At 39.1% G+C, this 22,519-nt stretch overlaps 4 protein-coding genes across 9 annotated transcripts in view; 3 read left to right on the plus strand and 1 right to left on the minus strand.

Moving 5' to 3' along the window:
• Positions 1-242: 242 nt before the first annotated feature.
• Positions 243-10,946, plus strand: LOC141430835 (ionotropic receptor 75a-like). 6 transcript variants are annotated; one of them, XM_074091694.1, is made up of 10 exons: positions 243-686; positions 1,345-1,487; positions 3,174-3,312; positions 4,438-4,637; positions 6,127-6,263; positions 6,701-6,865; positions 7,349-7,539; positions 8,472-8,686; positions 9,129-9,305; positions 9,987-10,944. In XM_074091694.1, the coding sequence occupies exons 1-10, from the start codon at positions 602-604 to the stop codon at positions 10,308-10,310; spliced, it is 1,776 nt and encodes a 591-aa protein (XP_073947795.1). In that variant the 5' UTR covers positions 243-601; the 3' UTR covers positions 10,311-10,944. The 6 variants fall into 6 exon arrangements, with proteins under 6 accessions (XP_073947795.1, XP_073947797.1, XP_073947793.1 ...); XM_074091696.1 differs by having other exon boundaries at positions 8,565-8,686; positions 9,129-9,332; positions 9,987-10,942; XM_074091692.1 differs by having other exon boundaries at positions 9,129-9,332; positions 9,987-10,941.
• A 1,446-nt stretch (positions 10,947-12,392) lies between these two features.
• Positions 12,393-13,673, plus strand: LOC141430837 (uncharacterized). Its single transcript, XM_074091699.1, has 3 exons — positions 12,393-12,550; positions 12,642-12,696; positions 12,783-13,673. Exons 1-3 carry the CDS (start codon positions 12,467-12,469, stop codon positions 13,520-13,522), a joined length of 879 nt encoding a protein of 292 aa, XP_073947800.1. The 5' UTR covers positions 12,393-12,466; the 3' UTR covers positions 13,523-13,673.
• Positions 13,674-17,720: 4,047 nt separating this feature from the next.
• Positions 17,721-19,962, plus strand: LOC141431292 (uncharacterized). Its single transcript, XM_074092409.1, has 2 exons — positions 17,721-17,828; positions 17,979-19,962. The coding sequence occupies exons 1-2, from the start codon at positions 17,790-17,792 to the stop codon at positions 19,179-19,181; spliced, it is 1,242 nt and encodes a 413-aa protein (XP_073948510.1). The 5' UTR covers positions 17,721-17,789; the 3' UTR covers positions 19,182-19,962.
• A 557-nt stretch (positions 19,963-20,519) lies between these two features.
• LOC141431293 (T-box transcription factor TBX1-like) overlaps positions 20,520-22,519 on the minus strand; it is a 40,266-nt gene continuing 38,266 nt past the window's right edge. Inside the window, exon 9 of the mRNA XM_074092412.1 lies at positions 20,520-21,710. Coding sequence (XP_073948513.1) covers positions 21,653-21,710 — 58 coding nt within the window. The 3' untranslated portion in view covers positions 20,520-21,652. The remainder of the gene's footprint in view (positions 21,711-22,519) is intronic.

A 22,519-nucleotide genomic window follows, 5' to 3' on the forward strand; every position in this document is an offset into this window, starting at 1 on the left:
GTTTACGACGGCAGGGTACGCCTACTCCCTTACCATTCCATTCATTATGCAAGTTTCCCTTTTCAGTACACTCCTATGCACAGTTCTAATACTGATTTGACTTTCAAATTTATTTTGCAATAAATATATTCTTTAAACTTAATAACCGATGTTAACATCAGCCATGATTTAGCCATCGACTAACTTTAAGTGACGGATATCAGTGATGGCGTCCCACGAATGCTCTGACTGTCCTGTTGTTGACTGTTGCCTGCAACTACCTCTACGTCCCGGAGTATTATAATTATGTTCTTCTCCGGGACTCAAAACTATGTATCCCAAATTTCATCTAAATCCGTTCAGCGGTTTCGACGTGAAAAAGTAACAGACAGACTTACAAACTTTCGCATTTTAGTTGGATATGCAAATGTATCCGTTAATTTTTTAATGTTAAATGGAACGAAGTATAAGTTGATACAGAATTAATATTACTTACAGTGACATAGGTATTCTGATGAATAAGAGTATCATTAATGTGTAGAGTATACGTGAATATTTCAATAGTTTGCTTATAGCTACTGTAAACACTAGATAGGTACCATCATTCCGACAGAGCGCAGTCATGTTGTACATGCCGGCTGTAGCGGCATTTTTCAAGTACAAAATCGTATACAGCGTCATCGTTTTAGTATGTGGAAACAAATTTGGTACCTATTTACGATAATTTATTTACTTTACCTATAAGTTTTGAGTCGAGTTGCATTCATAGCTCGGTCTTGCATCACATTGGTCACGAAGTAGCAAACTAAACCCATGAGGCCTCATGTAGACCAGATACTGTGCCATTTTGAAATAAGAACAAAAGATGCGTCTTAATTTGGTCTAAATAATCTAAGTAAAGACAGAAAATATGTGTTAGTTGGCTGTATTGTGAATTTGGACCGCCACTTTACAATAAATAACCTAACCTAGCTAATCATTTTTTATCAAACATAAAGTAGCTTAGAACCGTCGCCAAGAAACTCGCCTTCACGTAATTACCGCATCGAAATCGGTCCATTCATTTGAGAGCTACGATGCCACAGATAGCCATTGGAGTTAAACTTGTAACAACCCCCTTTTGCATCGGTGGTTAAAAATGTAGCGAGTGCAGTGGGCCACTAATAAATGCAATTGTAGTTCTGTAGGTAATACGAATTCAAACTACATTTAATCAACCTAGCAACTTCTTATTTAAATTACATTTTAAATTGTCGTGAATGTGGCCAAACGCAAGCCTATACTGTTTAAGAAAAAACAAGTAGGTTACGAGGTTTGTGATAGTTGAAAAATTAGATCATACATTAATATATGTACCTATCCTAGAGCAAATCCAAGTGCTGCGTCAGCTGTCACGACATGGCTTACGCGCTACGGCTACTTGTTACCCGACCGTCCTGGACCAAATGCAAACTCGCCTACAAGGCGTACTGTACGTAGCGCAACACAATGACACTATCCTGGATCAGGTAGGTCACTAAAAAGTAGAATTTTGAAGTAAGTACGTAATTTAATATCGTAAGGGTGAAAAAAGATTCATTGTGACCTTAAAAAAGCGTAGGTAAACTTAAATTATAACCTAACCAACATAAAGTTTGAAAACCCCCGACTTTGTCACTTCAAAGTTCAATATCTCAAAAACGCCTGAACCGATTTTGATAAAACATGTCTAAGAACCATCGCTAGAAAACCTGATTTCAAATAAACCACAGCAACACACGGTCCAACGGTCAAACTTACGTCGTCGTCCCTTTTTGCGTCGGGCGTTAATAAAACGATAAAACTAATAAGTGGTTATGCGTAACTCAGTGATTATAAACATACAACATAAAAACAATCGTATCTACTCCTTTTATTCCCTGGAAATAATAAAGTTCCCGGCGGGTACGCAGACGAAGTACCTAACAGACAACGGCTACAATTATACCTAGGTATGTTATCATCTCCTCTTTTTATTATTTTTTATTATATTATCATCAGCATCATATCAGCCGTAGGACGTCCACTGTTGGACATAGGCCTCCCCCATAGACCTCCGAGAGTCGCTTCGGTTGGCATCGGCCTGCATTCACCGTGTACCCGTGAGGCATATTATATTGTACCAGTATTTATTATTATACTAATATTACGATAGTTAATAAACTGCCAAAAAATAATGTTTTGAACTATCAAGATAATTAATATTATATTGATGTTTTAATTAAAGCTCGTCGTTGTAACCACATTGCAGCTGCCGTGGTCTACTCGTGATCAAAAATATCGAAATACAACTCCATTATCGAGAGCATAAGAGTTGGTCTGTTGTTTTGTTTCGGCATTTCAGCCGTACCGATATTCATAGTACATTGTGCATTAAGGGGCGTAAGAAGGGGATTACCAACGAGATACTATTAGAAGCCCGACGCCGGAAGCGTAGGACTTTTAATGACTCGAGTTTGTAATCCCCTTACGGCCCGTGATACACACAATGATTTTCATCACATTGCGGGGAGAAAATGCAAAAAATTAAATTATTTTGTGTCTAAACACTTCACAGCTCAGCAAAATAAAAAAAACCGCTAGGAAAACAACTGAATAAAATAATGGCAATACAGGAGGCTACAACAAAATTCGAAAATCAAAGTTCATATCGTACCGTCCCTCTCACTCTCGTATTAAATAATATTTGCGTCAGTAAAACGATACGAACTTCTATTTTCGAATTGTGTAGTAGCCCCTCTGTCACTTTTTTCGAGTCATCTACCATAGATAATTCTAAGCCAATTATTCCAACATGCAAAAAAAATATTTACTTAAATTATTGCAAAACAATTTGATATACATACATTTAAAATATAACAATAACGTAGTTTCATGATGCGTGGAAAATTTTTATGGTCTAAAATTGGGTTATAGCTAAGTTTTAAAGATGAAAATAAAACATTGGCTGACTTGAAACCTCTTTAGTCTGAAATGACGTATCTACTAACTTTTTAAAACTAAACTTATAACTACTCCCTTGAGAAGAAAATGTATACATAAATCCATAATTCCCGCGGGAACAAGTGAGGCCATTGTCCTTTAGTATACAGGCATGGAATAACATCATTGTCGAGCAAGTGTGATGAAAAATATATTGAAAACTATCGTCCTAAATCGAGTCAATTGTTCAATAGGTTAAACAAGATCATTTTGCAATTTGGAACAAGTGGCTTGTAGTAAGTGAAGAAATACCTGGGAAGCTCAAAAGTATGCGGTATGATGCCGATGTAGTGCTGCTGAATCGTCTTCAGACTGACGCTGGTTATTTGACCGGTAAGAAAATTGCGTAGTGCCCGCCTACTAGACCTAATGATAATGAGCTAGACCTAGAAATAATGACTTGCTTGTAGGTCGATTTTCGTCAACTGCAGCGATAACGAGTTCAACACTCGGGACCTATTAATAACCTAACCAACAAAAACTTGGAAAACCCCGACTTTGTCACTTCAAAGTTCAATATCTGAAAAACGGCTTAACCGATTGTGATGAAACATATCTAGGAACCATCGCTAGAAACCCTGCTTTAAAATAAAATAAAAATTCAAATCGGTCCACCCGTTTAAGAGCTACACGGTGCCACAGACAGACAGACACACATAGCGGTCAAACTTATAACACCCCTCTTTTTGCGTCGGGGGTTAAAAATAGTGGATAACCTCGAAAATTCCCAGTAATGGGTCCCGACTGTTGAACTCGTATTCCGCATTACGATATATTATATTTGTTTGACGTATGTATTGTATCAATCATTAGAACATTTTATTGGTGTAGATATATATTTTTTTAACAACTAAACCTGTTCTTTTTCAGTTTTTGTGTACAGTCTTTTTACGCAACCGGTTTTTTTTATCCCCAGATGTTTAGACTAGCTCATGCCCAAAGCTTTACAACCGTGGAAAGCCTTAAAAAGGCTAGCCTGCCCGATTGAAATTCTAAAAATCGCTTCTTAGTGCATCTCTGTATGATCCTTAAGGCGTGTACGTCTCTAGCTACAGTGTGTAAGACTTCTTGTCTGTCAATCAGTCAGTCAATCTCGTAGGTATGATAGATACGTTTTCATGCAATAAATGAATTATTACTATTATTATATAAAAGATGAAAAATCATATTAATTATTTATTATTAAAGTGCTAATTTTGTTTCGACGTTATATGTATCACTGAGATTTTGATGTTATTAAACGCAAATGTGGTTGTTTCCGTCCTGAACATAGGATTAATAGTAATAGAAATAGAAATGGCACGTGAGCTAAAAACATGACCGATAATTATAGCTCAAAAGCTATACGTACTTAAAATTCTGTGGTCGTAAAACAACGGAATAACTCATAAAAGTAATTTCAGGAGTTGATTACTCTATTCCAGTGTAGCGATCACTGTATTATTGGTGTGTTCCCAGTAGGTATTACTGCTAATACGACATCCTTAGCGAGTTCAGCTGTGTCCTTCGAGGATGTGTACGCGCACCCCGGCGGCGGCTCGTCGCGGCACGCGTGGGCGGCGTGGGCGCCCGCGGGGGGCTTACAGCTGCGCCACGAACGGGACCGACTCCTGCGCCGCCTCGACCTGAAGCGCTATCCCATGAGGATTGCTACTCCGGTACTTGAAACACTATTTTTTGTCTATCATTCGTATATGACCACAACTAACTACCTTACCAATTCCTACTCTGTTACATTTAGGTTACATAATGTACCATCAGCCAAATATGTGGTCTACCATCCTAAAGCTGACATTCGTTTGCATGTCATAAAACAATAATGCCAATAGACGTGTCTGTCAACTTGAAAGTTCGACTTTAGCGACATAGTATTCATTTGACAGGAACTTGTTTAAAAATTGATAGACCACTTATTTAGCTGATGGTACCTACTTAATTTCAGATTAATTGGTCCTTGATGTTCAAGAAATACACTGTGACAGGTCAAAAACGATACTACATAATTTTTCAGCTCTCACATTAAAGCGCGTTGTTTGAACTACGACATTTGAATATTGAAATAATTAAAACCGAATTGGGCAAGATATAGGTCACTTACAGTTTGTTCTGGCTCTATTCCTCAGTCCCAGGGACACATTTAAGACGCAATCACAGCACTTTCACAGTTTTTTATGAATAATTTAAAAGAGCGCGCGCCGGCCGGCATACATTTTTAGCTGTCAATTTTGCGAGACTCCTGGTGGCGCCGCCGCGCGGGAGAAAGCGGAAAGTTCATTCAGCCAGTATGTTTTGAAATGTGCAGGAGGTTTTAATGCACATATTACTAATTATATCTGCCCAATGTAACGTACACGCGTAAAATCCGCCATTTAAGTTTTAGTGACACCAGCGTCATCAAGACAAATGTACCTAATGACTTCAATCAGTTTAGACTTGTACAGGCTCATTAGTACATACATTCAGGTCAAACTGGATTATAGGCCTTCACTGTAATCATTTTAAAAAGACGCCTCACTTGACGATTGCCCCGTCATCGAATAGACGCGTAGAGTATACGGGATGGATCCTTTATCCAAACTTTACAGGACACATAATAGTTATTTTCACACCTCTCATTCAGAAAAGTAGCTTTTCCTCGCTCTCGAGAGGGATCAAAGTGCAAGTTCGAGTCTTTTCTAAGTGTTTTTTTGCAAATGCAATATTTTGAAGTTGATAATTGTATAACCACGCCATTTTCTATGCTGGTTGCTCTTTAATTATATTTAGAATTGTTATATTTAAATTTTCGTCATGCTCGGTGTGAAAAGTTGTATGAGTCACTCGGGAGCAAAATTATTTTCATCTTAGGCGTTAACACTTGAATCCCTCATTACGCTCAGGATCGTACTTTAGAATCCCTCGCTACGCTCAGGATTCTATTGTAGAATCCTTCGCTACATTCTGGATTCAATGTACCGCCCTCGCCGTAAATACATCGCTTTGCTCCCTTGTGACTTTACCTTGTGGTTTTACAATTATCAATTTCAAAAATTTAATTTGCAATAAAACACTTAAAAAAGCCTTAAACAGAAAAGTTTCACAATGCTCCCTCTCGTCAGGAAGGAAAAGTTACTTTTCTGAATGAGTGGTGTGAAAATAATATTCTAGATCGGACACTACGACGAGGCCGAATACGGCGGTAGTTTCGCACAGTACGTTCTGGACAACTCGATGCCGGAACGCGACTCCGCCATCAGATGTGGTTACGGAGCCTCAGCGCTCATCTTGGAAGCACTCAACGCGGAGTGAGTACCAACAGAACAATATGGGTGTTTGTACTTCTTCAACTATTTTCCCATACCTGGAACTAGCTACATTTTTGACCTAGATCAATACTAACAAAAGGTACTAGTAAAATTAAGATCTTCTGTGGCTACTACCCACACATTTAGTTTTGACTTTTTATTTCCTAACTCTAGGCGTTTAGAATTGGTGCAGCCGAACTTACAGGATGAGTAGGATACTTTAAATACTTACCCATCAACAATTTTTTTGGGCGTTAGTTGCTATGGTTTGCTACGCGCAGTAAAATGGGAATCTTATACCAAACCGGCAGCTCTAATCTAATAGGTACCTAATCAGAACAGTGCTCTGCTTCTTTTATATGGACGACAGATTGCCCACTACTATTCTATTAAAAATGCTGGAATTGATGTACTGACGAAGCGGATCACACTTACAGAGAAATGATAGTGCAAGTGCAGCTGTGGAGCACAGTGGTGGGTAACAGCACGAGCATGATGACGAAGTTGGCCGACGGCACTTCCGAGCTGAGCGGATCCACTCTGCGCATGAGGACAGATCGCATCGAGCGCCTAGATTACGTCATGCCCATATGGCCTTTCATGTAAGTTCAGAGTCTGCAGATTGCTTAGTGGCGGTAACCGAGCGAATTAGATCAAAACCCTTTGATATATGACAAGGGCTGAATGCTTTAATTGAATTCTCTTTTACCCGATTCTTAGGGTATGTCCGTATGAAAAAATGCAACCGATGCAAGTTTTTTTTCCCTAAGTGACATCTATGTATCAGTGCATGTCTGCATGACGTAGCTTCTTACAGCTGTAGTGAATAATTCGTTCCCTTGTCGCTTACCTTGTCTTTGACGCTGTCTTGATGGGTGCCTACTGAGGCTGACTGAAGTACATAGCTTGACCAATATGAATGTACCACAGTAGAAGCGTATGTTTGGTATGATGGTACTGTTTTCAATAAATAGATACCTATGCTTTACCACAGAATAGGTAGTACAAGTGCTTTACACGGGAAGCATGTGTATATTTTTAATATTAAAAATTGTTCAAACTAATTCAATTTCCTCGTGATATAGAGTGGGCTTCACATATTTGTCGGAGCGAGAGAGCAGCAGCAACATGTTTGTGATGCCGTTTTCGGGGGCCGTGTGGGGCGCGTGCGCCGCGCTCGTGCTGCTGCTGGCGCTGGCGCAGCGCGCGACGGCCAAGGCGCCCGTTGAGCGCGACGGCGCCTTCGTTGCCGTCGTCGCCACCTGGCTACAGCAAGGTCAGGGGGGGCTATTACTAAATTCAAAAATGGAATTTCGTATCGTACCGTCCCTCTCACTCTCACTCTCGTATTAAATAATATAAGCGTCAGCGGGACGGCAAGATACGAAGTTCGAATCTTGAACTTCGTAGTATGGGGTTAGAGTATCATCAAATTATAAAGATATGATGAAGTTTTGAGAATCTCTTATCACTTGTAATTGCCGCGGATGGGCAAGCACAGCCATGACGTTCTCCAATGAGATGGACGGATGACCTGGTTCACAGAGTACATATATAACCTGGTTAAAGCTGGTTCACAGTGGATACAGGCCGCTTCCAACCGAAGCAACTGGAGGTCTATGGAGGACGCCTATGTCCAACAGTGGACGTCCTACGGCTGATACGATGCTGATGATGATGGCTTGTAGTTGGAGGATGAAAGGAAGACTTCTGTTAATTTCGGCCTCTTCTTTCTCGTTCCCTCACTGTTGAGGATTGCGATCATGCATGCATGAACAATGATCAGTCACCATTAGAACAGCGGGGCTACTACGAAATTCGAAAATCGAAGTTCGTGTCGTTCCGTCCCTCTGACGCTTCTACTATTTAATACGAAAATGAGAGGGACGGTATGATACGATCGATTTTCTAATTTCGGAGTAGACCCTCTGTTCTTAGCGAATTTCTTAGGGATATTAATGCAGTAGTTTTCTGTGGCTATCTACATCAGACTTTTTATGGATCATCTAATTGTTAAGGCCGATGCAGCCTCATCTAACCGATTGCCTAGTTAGGTGTATAATTATACTTCCAAAGCTTTGACACATCAGCCTTATTTGTAGCCTAAAAGGGAGCTTAATGGCGTGATTATACCTCACCGACACCGGCGACACCATCCTGCGTGGCTCTGGGGTGTTCCCCAACTAAACGATATTTTAACATGTGCAGACGCTAGTGCCGTGCCAGATGGCGCGTCAGGACGGATGACGTTTATGATGCTGTCGATGTTTTCAATGCTCGTGTACGCGTACTACTCGTCAGCAATCGTGTCGGCGCTGATGGCGGCCGGAGGCGGCGGACCTACCTCTCTACGAGACCTGGCTGATTCACGCTACGCTCTCGCTTCGGAAGACTACGATTGGATCCGATACCTCATGTTTGACGTAAGTTCTACTTATATAATGCAATTTCGGACACCAAATCCCATACGATTTTCATCCTATAGCAGTAAACTGCTGAACATGGGCCTCTTCTGAAACACGTAGCTTTACTATCTTCGGCCCATCACATCCAGTTTCTGCTGCTACATTTCGCAAATCTTCATTCCACCATACTTTTAATGGCACGTAAAATTAGCTTAAATTTAGCGATATACCTAGTAAGTGAACATTCCCTGAATCTCTCTCTGACAAACTTTAAAGCTACTTATTCGACCTCTCCTCTCTGATTTCCAACTGATAAAAAAACTGGTAAAATCAGAGTCCAATCTGTCAAGAGTGTAGTGACTTAGAAGAAAAGACTCGGCGTATAAAATACCTTGCGGGGAGCATGCCTATCCTCGACCCTTGTTTATTATAATTACTACGTTTTGGTTACCGCCGACAGGTGAAGACAAACTGGGAAGACCTTGAGTATCTGAAGCGAAAGAAGATGACTTCTAACTTCTACCAGAGCACGGAGCGTGGCATGCAGCTCGTTCTAGAAGGAAACACGGCTTTCCACGCTGAATACAACCACGTGTACCCGCTGATGAATATTTTTAGTGACGAGCAGATCTGCAAGGTGCAATATGTGCACACAGTACCTGAGGTATTTTAGAAGAAATGAGAACACGCTCTCTCTCTCTCTCTCTCTCTCTCTCTCTCTCTCTCTCTCTCTCTCTCTCTGTGAGATCCCTAATCACCGCGTGACTCTTTTCTGTTCAAGCCGGTATTACGTCTTTGCAGAATAGGTTTTCGCGCACAGTTTTAGGAACAGGAGTTTTAATAATTATATAGACCACAAATAGGAAGAAATATTTTTGAAGGTCGGTGCTACCCTGAGACAATTTAAAAGAAACAATAACATCAGTAACTTACTGTATATTTCACACGCAGGCACTGGCCCCAAAAAATATGTATGTACCTAAGTACATAATTTAACATATTTTACCTACTTAATGTTTTAATACACCATTTTATATTTATTATTTATTTATTCAAGCCATAAATTGTATGTATAAGGAACATGCTGATGTTATGCAATACAGATAGTATCAATACAATTTTACCCAGATATTAGTAATTCTTCCTTTTTGTAGTTGTTTCTTTTTTTAGTAACTTTTTTACTTATTGTGTAAAAGTATCCAGCTTTGGCTCAAAAAAGGAATAGCTTGTATTTTGGTCTGTTTGATTATTCAATTCAACAATTTTAACTAGGAAAATTATGGTCAGATTTGGAATAATATTTTTTACTTGTTTCTAGATAATGTCATGGGTGACCACAACGAAACGCGGCCAATGGTTAGACGTATTCCGGACCGCCGGGGGCTGGGTCCACGAGACAGGGCTGGCCAAGCGCCTCCTGTCCCGCTGGCAGGTGAAGCCCCCTCCCTGCCGAGCGGCCCTGCTCGCCGAGCGCGTCAAATACGGCGACGTCGCACCTCTGATTGTGCTGACCACTGTCGGGTTCATAGCATCCGTAGTTTTGCTATTCGTGGAGAGAGCTGTAGCGAGGTGGAAGGGTTTTACTAATGTAAAGTCAATTCATAACGATAGTGGAATAACAGATGACGATGACATTGATTGATTTTGTATTTATTGTCTTGGCAATTTTGGACAACTCGTCATGCACCAAAATTGAATATGGAATTTGTAATGGCCGTTAGTTTTGCACAACCAGTAGATACCTATTATGTATATTTAAACTAAGTATATCTATGTCTATAAAACTGCATCGCATATTATTCTAGTATTTAGTTAAATTTTGTACCTATCTACTTGTTTTTTTGCGTTACACGCACAAATAAAACCGCCTTTTCAACCACCGTTTTTTATTTATTCATACGGAATTATAGAAATACGGCAATTGTTATTGTTATGGCTATTTCAGCGTTGAAGAAATTATAATATTTTATTTCTTTTTCTATTCGATGTTTTTTTTTAATTATTATTTCATCCTAACGTGTTTTTTCTGTGTATCGAATATGTGTAAATAAATGTCTCTCTCTCTCTCTCTCTCTCTCTCTCTCTCTCTCTTTAGCAAATATTGCTTCTTATTATATGTTTAGTTTTTAAATGGGTCCCACTGAAAAACAGCGTTGCAGCTTGCCGTAACATTAGGTATTCTGAATGAGGCCGACTTTGTACTATTCGATGTACATTTTTTTATTCTTTCCCTCTAATGTATTTTGATGTCTATGCAATATTCGTATGTATAAATAAATGTTTCTCTCTCTATCTCTCATTGTATTGTATGACTCTTTATTGTACATAAAACACATGAAATAACAGTTAACAAGAGAAAGAGATGTACAAAGGCGAACTTAAAGGGATTCTATTCATCCTTTGAACGATTGATAGGACATGATTAGTACCTAACAACAAAAAAACGCCCGAAAAAAAACGCCCGAAAAAAAACGCTGACAAAAAAATGCCGCCAAAAAACACAACTAAAAAGTAAAAAATAATTATGCACTACATAGCTGTTGCCCGCGACTTCATCTACGAAGAATTCGTTTATCCCTATCCCGCGGGGACTATGCTGATTTCCCGCAAAATTAGCGTTAATTTAGTATACCTAAGTACCTAGTCATATTTTTTTTAAGTAATGCGTCGTCGGTGTCGGAGGACCGCTAAGGTTAACAGGTAACTAAAGTACATATGTTGTATTTTTAAAGTATTAACCTAGCGGTCCCCTGACACGACGACGCTTAGATAAAAAAAATATTACTAGGTACTTATACTAAATTAAAATAGGCCCGCAGGATAGGGATAAACGAATTCTTCGCAGATGAAGTCGCGGGCAACAGCTAGGTAGTGCATAATTATTTTTTACTTTTTAGTTGTCTTTTTTGGCAGCGTTTTTATGTCGGCGTTTTTTTTTCGGGCGTTTTTTTATTTTTGATGACGTTTTATTGAGTCCGGGGTTTTTTAAATTTTTTAATTTAAGTTTCTTTATTTCATGTTTTTTAAACTGGTATATTATTTTTTAAAAGTGTACTAGTGTGTTGGATATCCTGGCTGCAGCATCAGCTCATCGTTGTGCTACCATTGTATTGTATGTAGAATCAAATACTGATCAAAAGGAATCAAACACGAGATATCTGCTATTATTTTTTCAAGAGTATACTGGTGTACTGGATATCCTGGCTGCAGCATCAGCTCGTCGTGTTGCCACCACTGCATTGTATGTAGAATCAATGACTGATCAAAATGAGTCCAAACGACATATGTATTATTATTTTTACACATTAAAATCGGTTCACCCGTTTAAGAGCTACGGTGCCACAAGCAAACAGACAGACAGACAGAAATACATAGCGGTCAAACTTATAACACCCCTCTTTTTGCGTCGGGGGCTAAAAATCAAGAGTAGGTAGACACTACAATGTAAAGACAAAAGAATCGAAAAATTATATTAATAAATATTTAGAATATTAAAAAAATAATATAGGAGGTACGGCATATTACATAATGTCGTAAGTATTCTCCGTTAATAATAATTGAACTTTCCTAAACTCATATAAAAGCACGTATCCTTACCAAACCTCGACGTTATCAAAACTTGTCTTATCACTCTATCGATCCTACCATCGCCTTTTTGTATCTGCTGGCATCAGATCACGTCTATAACTCGATTAGTCAATAAATTGTATTTAAAAACAATGCGCACTGACCAATGAAGCCAATTTCATTATTGAAACGGAAGAATAAACTATTTTATGGTTATCTTCATACGTAATTATGATTCTGTTACTCATCGGACTGAGTACTTTTACCATAGGACTGAGCCATGCGTCAAGTTGCCACACTCTGCAGCAGTCACAGGTAGTTTTCGTGTATATCTATGTTTGTACCCAATGAATACTTGAATAACAAATTAGTTAAATGCTAATTTTGTCACTCTTGCATTTTTTAGCTGGCGTCACTCAATGAGCGAATGAATCAGATGATCAGTGCATTGTACGCCGCACGTAAGTCGAAACAAATGACTGCCACATATAAAACAGCAAATATTAAACTGCCGAGTAAGATACTAAATATTTACTTTCCTCCGTAGCGTTTTCGAAGAATAAATCATCTGGAGCAACGTACCAAACTACAACCCCGGCGCCGCCTACGGAATACTCGACGCCAGTAGCGCAGTACGATCCATCCTACTACCATGCCTACCAGAGCCAGCAGAGTTCCACGCCAGCACCCCAAGTGTACTACATGTCGCAGCAACAATCACAAGCGCCAACGACTGTAGCTATCTCACCGCCAGCTCCGGGTAGCCCACCTACCGTCACCATCTCATCTACAAGAATGCCGATTCCCTGCTATCCCCAGTACGAAGGACAGGAGTATGCGTATCCTCCAGCGCCTAAGTCTTATCCGCCGCAATACTACGAATTCTCGTATGCGCCGCAGTACGGTCCATCAGCACCGTACCCCCCGGCGCCTCAGCCGTACATGCCGCCGATGGAATGTACTTGCCAGTTCCCAGGCGAGTATCCAGTGCCGCCGCCGGTTTGTCCTTGCAGGCAAGCTTACGGTTCACCGCCGGCGCAGCCGGAGCGCGCGCGCGGCTGCCCGCCCCCGTGCCAGCCGCCGCCTGCGTGCCCGCCGGCGCCGTACCCGCAGCCGCAGGGCTACCCACCACCGGCATGCTCCCCACCACCAGCCTATCCGCCGCCCCCATCTTACCCCCCTTCTCCGGCTTACGGGCCACCCGCTTACCCTTACAGCGGTCCGCAATACCCACCACCCTCTACATACAATAATCCGCACGATGCAATGCAAGCCCCACTATACTAATTACAAACGGGTACATAATTAAGTTATTTATTGTTAATTTATGTAGGTATTGTTAGATATGTATGTACCTACATATTATAAAATGAAAACCATTGGAAAAATGGTCTTAATTTCTGGTATGGTACTTAATTAAAGTAAATATGAAATACAATGCCTTTTATTCCATTTATGACATAATGTTTTATAGTAACATATCCTGCTCATGACACGATCTACACAATCGATTTCTAAATAGAAATAAATTACTTAAATTTAATTTTTCAATCAAGCCGTGGTGGCCGAGTGGTTTGACCTATGGCCTCTCAAGCAGAGGATCGTGGGTTCAAACCCCGGCTCGCACCTCTGAGTTTTTCGGAATTCATGTGCGAAATTACATTTGAAATTTACCACGAGCTTTACGGTGAAGGTAAACATCGTGAGGAAACCTGCACAAACTTGCGAATCAATTCAATGGTGTGTGTGAAGTTCCCAATCCACACTGAGCCCGCGTGGGAACTACGGCCCAAGCCCTCTCATTCTGAGAGGAGGCCTGTGCCCAGCAGTGGGACGTACTATATAGCCCTCATAGGCTGGGATTATATAATTTTTCAATACGTCCGGGTTCGATGCAATACAAGGTTTTTTGTTAATGTATGCAGTTTTTCTTGACAATTAAATCGATGTCATGATTTGGTTAACGGGTAGAATCCGGCGCACGCGACGCGAGCATTTAGCGCTGCTCATACTATTTTTCTACAGCGTCCACACCCGCTCCGTGCAAACCGCGTCAGCTAGCGTAACCATGGAATGAGGAGCCCTAAGAACCATGGAATAAACGTGGCATGAGGAGGCTAGTTGGTCCGTTTGACAACTTTGACATTTGGTTTGCATTTGTAATTGGTCACATGACTAAATAAATTAGCCAATCACAAGCAAGACTGTAACGTCAAACGGACCTCACGATATCAACTCCATCTAACGATATTTTGTCTGTCAAGAAAAACCAAGAAATCCTCACTAGGACTATCTCAACCTACCTATCACAAATAACTTAATATGTAGTTATTCACAAAATTGATAACGAGACTAAGGTCCGTCTTCGAATATGAAACGTTATTTTGTACTGATACGTTACTAACTAGGTCATCTTCTACTATCGTCGTTATTCACACCTTTCTTCACGTTATTTTGTACTGGGTCATCTTCTCAAGGTTCGTTTATCGTCAATTTTTTGTAAATATATAATTTTTGAATTTGAGGGGAAATAATACTAGTACCCATAGTACAATCACCTGCATTAGGTTCTCCCCAAACCTATCGACGCGGAATCGGTTTTATCCAATCAAAAATCTCTTTATGTCTACGCAATAAGAGCGAAGAAGACGCCGATAAGCCGGCCGATGCGAAACGACGTTTATCGACGGTAAGACGTCTTTTTCACTCTTATTGCGTGGACCTACAGCGTTTTTTAGTCGGCTTAAGCCGATTCCGCGTCGATACGAGTAGATCAAAGTCAAAGTCAAAATATCTTTATTCAATTTAGACAAGCACTTATGAATGATGTGGGGAGACCCTTAGTAGGTATCTGCCACAGCGGAACGTGCAAAAATATCTGTCACGCCCTACGTGCTCTACAAATACAGTCGTATCAGATATTTATGCACGCCTTACTGTGTCGGATATTGATGCAGGTGACTGTACAAACTTTTCTTGGTTTGGAACTAGGTATAGTATAAAACTGTAAATCACGTGATATTTTTTTATTTATTTCACATGTCGAGAAAATTCAGTATGATAACGAAATGTTTTGGTACATCTCTGACCTTCGTTTTGCATTTAAATAGAATAACAAAGAAAACATTACTATGCATTAAAGCAAATGGCTACTTAAGTGCTTATTATGCGTCTAATATAAAATGCAAATAGTATAGAACTATGTGGACTAGAGTTCACAACCGTCTAAGATATAAATATTAAAAAGTAGTAGTTGTTTTAAATATTTAAAGACGTAGGAATGAGAATTAGATAGGTACTCATTTGAAAATACAAACTACAAAATATTGATGCACAGAAAAACCAGAAAAATAAGACCAACACTGGGAATCGAACCCAGGACCTCGGTATTCCGTACCGCGTGCTATACCGCTACACCACTGTTGGTCAACGGCACAGACGAATTTCCCCTATGCACCACATAATATTATCTCAGATTGTTTGTTTCTTATTTAGCCACTTAAGCAGTGACGCTAGCGACATCTATACCGTAGCCCTCATCGAGAAACTTTCGGCATTCCATTGGAACTAACTGCTCACCCGGACAAGAGATGTCGTAATTAAGCAATCAAATTAAGATTGTTTTTTTGTTTATTTTTTGTATTTTCAATTTAGGTTTTACGGGATGACCGTAAACGTAAAAATTTGGAATTGAAAAAAAAAATACAAAAAGATTCCAAAAAAGCAATCTTAATTTGATTGCTTAGTAACGATATCTCTTGTCCGGGTGAGCGGTTAGTTCCAATTGAGTGCCGAAAAAGTTTCTCGATGAGGGCTACGGCATAGATGTCGCTAGCGTCACTGCTTAAGTGACTAAGTAAGAAACAAACAAGCTGAGATATGAGGTGCATAGGGGAAATTCGTGTCGGTACCGTTGACCATCAGTGGTGTAGCGGTATAGCACGCGGTACGGATTACCGAGGACCTGGGTTCGATTCCCAGTGATGGTCTTATTTTTCTGTTTTTTCTGTGCATCTATATTTCAGTTTGTATTTTCAATTCAGTTAATAATACTTTGAAATTAATGGTATTATCAGTCAAAATGACTAGCGGGCCGAATTTTTTTTTTATCAATTGTCAGCAAACAGACAATAAATAACCAAGTTTCTTGTTTGTTTTTCTTGCTTTGTTTGTTTGTTTGCTGGACAATTATGTGTAAGCCTGCTCGGATTTAAATGTATTTTTATATCCCTAGGAACATGACCTGGAGCTGAACACGGGATACTTTTATCTCGAAAAATTGAAAAGTTCCCGCGGGAAATCGATACCCCTGCAAATAAACATCATCCACAACAAAATACAGTCAGCAGCGGAAGGGGATGAGTGGTTAATACGGTGCTCAAAATGATATACAAACGACTCTACTGCCAAAGTAATAAGATAGTATTATGATTAAGTTCGGGTTTTGTTCCGCTTACCTTGATTTTACTGAAGCTCGATATTTCGGCACAGTTGCATGCGCCATGGTCACAAGATGATGCAGCTGTGACGAAATATCAAGCTTAATTCATAAAATTAGTAAAGACCGCTATAGTCAAAAATATATTGTGTAATAAGAGAGTATTTAGATCATTTTGAGCACCTTATAGGTAACTGCTCACCCCCTTTTGCTGCTGAGTGTAGGTACATAGACAATTCTGTCGCAATGAAACATGTGAGTTAATCGTTTATAATTCCTACACATTTCACGCTGACGCAGCCAGTAGAGAGAAAAAATAGTCTAAGTTGGTGTAATGCGTAAACTTTACTCGCCGTAAGCGTAATATTATCCGCGCAAACCTTACGTGTACCTACTTAATTTCTCTTTCGTCGACAACCTTTAACACTACTTAAGTACCTACAGTATAACCAGAATGTTAATGTCGCTCAGCACTCGTCGATTTTCTTCGGTTTTCCGAAAATTCAAATGAGAAAGAAAAAGAAAACTGATCTTTTGTTTCGTTTCAAACTACATTAGCAAACAGGTCTACGATACTCTACAGCCACTGGTCTGCTTTGAACAGACTTTTAAAAGATCACGATACTTTTTGGTTATAATCGTGTTTTTTTTTATTCGACTGGATGGCGAACGAGCAAGTGGATCTCCTGATCGTAATAGATCACCACCGTCCATAAACATCTGCCCATGAACAATATGTATAGGTACGGTCGCTGAGAGTTTTATGTCACTGACCTCATTAATTCATTGGAAAACTAATTAAATTTGAAGGTGAAAATGTCAATTTAAACAAGCTGCATTAATTACAAACCATTGTTAAATAGTTGATCATTGACGTTAATGTGCCGCGACTCGTGTGTTGTTTGTTGCATCGTAGGTATAAATTGCTTTTTAGGTATTGGTAAAGTGCGATTAAATTTCAATTTCACAATTATGTTGATAGGTACGACTGTTAATGCAATATACCCAATCAAAAAGCCTGATATAGGCCCTGCAACTAAACCGAACTGTTTCTCAATTCCATGATAAACAATGCTTATATAACGAAGCCAGTTACAGGCGCACGTACCAATTAAAATGGCTCCTTACTGCTTGATCCTGGCATTACTCATACAGGTACCTAAACAGATACATTTAAATTAACTTTGACTAAAACCATCAATCTTTGACTAGCTGTGACCCACATATTTATTGTACTACCTAAGTATCTATGTATTTATGTGTTTATAAATTGATATGCTTACACTATGTTATTATTATTTTTAGGGTTCATTAACGTATGCGTACAGCAACAAGTTCGATGACGCTGACACCCGAGAACTTTTAGGGCAAGTGCCCGAAATTGACAATATGGTCAAAGACGGTGGACAAAAAGACTGGATCGATATGTTTATAGGCCAAACCAATGGACTCTATCCATCGACTTCAGCAGCGTTGATGGCACACGCTACGAATCCCAATAAAACACCCGAAGAACAAGTTGAAGACATCAAAGACATGGCTCACCAAATAACAAAAGCTATTCAAAGTGAAATGACCAATTTGCTCTCTTATGCTATTGCTCACTGTGAGAAAGGGGAAGAAGGAGGTAAACAAACCAAACACAAGCGATCCATAGAAACGCCTATGGACAGTAGCCAACTTGTGATGCGATTGCTCAAGCACATTAAAGCAAATAACGAATACCAAAATATCGCCATCGAAAAAATGATGACTGCTCAGGAGATTGCTGATAAATATGGAGTGAAATATACCCCGGATGAAGACTTGTTGACTGATCTTGTCGATTATTCCTCTCAGCAAAGTGAACAATTGTCATCTATATTAACGGCCGCTTATAATACAAATAAAAAACAAGTGGAATTCGTTCCGCTAGCAGACGTTAAGGAAGACAGAGAGAATGCGGCCGAGAACAGCACTTATTATATCTACGCCCTGCACATTCCTGAAGATGAAGTCCAATCTCAGTTAAATTCTTTCCCATCTTATGAGTACATGCCTGAACAAGTACAATACATGTACCCAGTCAGCCCTGCGCACTATGGGGCCCCTCATCCGCAGCAAACCCATTACAAAGCTCTCGAAACTCAGATACAGGCACCTCCAGCCCGTCATGCGCCTGCTCCAGTCTGCCAAAGACCACCTTTCTATGCGAATGAGCGATACGAGCCCGCTTTTACCCCCGCTCCAGCATATCGTCCTCCATGCAATCCTATGGAACCTATTACTACAACAACTACCATAGTCCTGCCAGTCGAAGAGCCTGTGGCACCTAAACCAGAGTTAGTAGGACAAGTCTACGAAGAAACTGTTTCTAATAAAGTGTTTATCGAGAAGGGAGAGGAGCCCGGTTCGACTGACGTGAATCACGTGATGACGTACTCGGTCTCTGAGAAATCTCACTTCAAAACCCCAGAGATTGAAAAGTTGCCGCAACAAATGCAGTACTATTTCTTTTTGATGAATTAGACCTTTTTTACGTTTTTTTATTTGTAATTTTGAATATTGTTGACCAGTTTAGACCTGCAAGAATCGTGCAATGTAGGTAAGTGGTTTTAATCACATTGCGGCGCTCGATTGTCTAGAAACTCATTGGCTTTGCGGCCTTGCAATGGTAATCCGGGGTAGATGGCCATAACGGAGAGATGGCCAATCGAAATAATTCATAGAAGAAACGACTTTACGCCACCAGTTACCGTTTATTTCAGTTTCTATCATGGGTGGAACCTACGGTATAGCCAAAATTTTAAGGAATTAAATCGAAGATTAGATAAAATCCTGTTGTTTTGTATTTGCACGTGTCCCTTATAAAAAAAATATTGAAATATAGACCAAAAACTACGCTAAATCTAGAATTGCGATATGGCCATCTTATACCTACTGCTATGGCCATCACACCCGGGCACTTCGAGACAGACGGCCAACTGTGTTTTTTTCAAACTCATATTTTGGTAACGATTTTATTAGAAATTATGACTTACTGGCTTGACATTAGAAAGTTAATTAGTGAAAGTGTAATTAATTATATATGTAGATTTCCATTGTAGCGCATAAATTCCTTTTTTTTATTGGGTTTTAATAAAAACTATTACCATCTACCCCGGACTTACCCATTAGGTTCCATTAGGAACTTGCACTATTTTTCTTGCAGCTCTGAACCGAGCTTTAAATTTTGTGTTGCATAGAAATAAATGATAAATTTTTGATTTGCTTATGATACATTTAATAAATACAATACATTCTTAATTAATACTCCCTTTATCCTTTGGCTATATTTGGTTTAGTAGTTGACTGGCTTGCACTCATCATTACTCATTTCGTAACAAAATGAATTAGAATACATTTCTAATATTTTACACGGAACTAAACTACATATCTATTTGGTAACTTACATTATCGTCGCGAGGAATACTTAACTTACAAAATATTATAATTACGACACTAAAGTTGCGAAACTTACAACTACTTAGCTATCACAAAGAAAAAGGCACTAAGTATATCGATGGATGAAAAGCAAAATGGTATAGTGATCATATAAATAATTCCATAACATAACAATATATAGGGTGTAAATAAACGTGAATCATTAAAAAACTGTTAATAGGGTAGGTCAGCTGAATTGATCTACTTTTTTTTATAAGTTAGATAATCGCAAACGAGCATGCAGCTCACCTATACCCCGTTTAATTTCAGGTTTGAATTAACGGGAAAATTGTAGCACACGTTTCTCGGTATTTCGAACACAAATGGACTAAAAATACCTACATATACATTTATTGGCTGTATTTATTATGTTAAAAACAGAACACAGAACTTAACACAATTTTAAATAGCTTCGTTGTTTTATTTAAAAACGTGTGCAAATTTTACCGTTAAGTTTCAAATGTTAAAATAAATGGAGTATAAATTAGATACGTTTGCGACAAGGACTAATCGTAGTTATCTACTTTACTGTTTAACTTTAATTAATATGCTATACCAATTTTCCTTTCATGCATACCTAGGAACATTTTTTTCTATGTGCTAAAAGACATCGTGACATTTTTGAAGACTTTAGAGTGGCCAGACTTGACTATTCACAATGTTCACTAGGCACAAATAAAAATAAGTAGGTAGTTTACCTACAATCGGATTATATATTAAAGTTTTTGATATTGTTTACCTAAGTACCTAATTAAATCGTAAAGTTCTGTTGAAATTTAGAATAGGGTAATTTATACCTACAAGTGTTCATCATAATAATATTTTTTTGCACTACAGAGTCAGTTAAACTTAATTTACATAATGTTACAATTAAATATATCCCATTTTTTCATACCGGGAATAGGAGCAAAAAATTACAACATAGATCGTCCTCGTCAAACTGAACAACATTAGTTCAGCAACTTTTAAAAATAATGGAGTCTTTGAATTTTCCTTTTTTCATACAAATTAAATACTGCTATCAATGTACACCATCCTAGAATTCCTAGAACACAACTGACGTCGCCGTCAGCTACAAACATCAAGCATTTCGCTTTACATTGCTTCTTCGAATAAACTTGAAAGTTGAATAAAAATTTAAAAACTAATTATTTTTTAAGGACGCTGAACTAATGTTGTTCAGTTTGAGGAGTATGATCTATGTTTTAATTATTTGCTCATATTACAAGCCACACCCGGTATAAAGTAAGTACTTAAGTACTCCCAAAATATCCATGAATCAATTTACTTTGGTATTTATATTTGGTATAGGTAAATCAAATTTCTTTGTTAGTATAACTCTATCTTACAATAGCGAGACCTGCGGCGCCGGCGCAGCTGGCCCTATACTACAAAGTGCAAAATTCGAACTTCGTCTCTTGCCGTCCCGCTGGCGCTAATTTTATTTTATACGAAAGTGAGAAGGACGGTACGATACGAACTTCGAGTTTCGAATTTCGTAGTAGCCCCCCTGGCGGCTACCTGTGCGCGTAGTATGCGCTGTAGGCGCCATTGTGGCCGGTGTGGGGCTGGTACCTGAAAATATAAACATCAAGAAAATTATCCCACTACTATTATAAACTAGCTGGTGCCCGCGGCTTCGCCCCGTGTGTAGTTTATTTTTTAATTTTCTAAGTCTTCTTTTATAAGAACCTTCTCCTGACAATAGCAAACACAACAAAAAAAGAATTAGCGAAATCGGTGCAGCCGTTCTCACGCGTGATGCCGTGACCAAGGGAAATAAGAATTAATTTAATTTTCTATAAATTAAAAATTAAAATTAAAATTAAAAAGTTATTAAATAGTTTGTGATGTGAATGTTTATGAGAAGATGTTTGGAGGTTTGGATGTTTGTTACTCAATCACGTCTAAACCAATTAACCGATTTAGATGAAATTCGGTATACAGATAGTTTGAGTCCCGGAGAAGGACATAGGATAGTTTTGTCCCGGAAAATTGCATAGTTCCCACGGGATAGCGATAAACGTATTCTGCGCTGACGGAGTCGCGGGTAACGGCTAGTAACCAATAATGCTTACTCTCTATAACATACAAATGGCACAGGCAACAAACTATACACGTAATGAAAAGAACTTTCTGGCTCTAGAAGTAATCTTCGTCTGCTTAGAACTAGCTCAGCGATATCCCACGGGATGCAATTATCTGTGATGAAAAGAAACTTAGCAATATTTTGCCACACACAAGAGTTACAAACTCAATTTTTTTATGTAAGAGGGGAAAACGAGCATGGGAAGCAATCACCGCCACCCGTAGACACCCGCAACACGAGGGGTATGCCGGCCCTTTGAGAGATTGACAAGTAGTTTTTGTAAAACTGACACGTA

Source organism: Choristoneura fumiferana, chromosome 9 (genome assembly GCF_025370935.1).
Source record: "Choristoneura fumiferana chromosome 9, NRCan_CFum_1, whole genome shotgun sequence".
NCBI classification, from domain to species: domain Eukaryota; kingdom Metazoa; phylum Arthropoda; class Insecta; order Lepidoptera; family Tortricidae; genus Choristoneura; species Choristoneura fumiferana.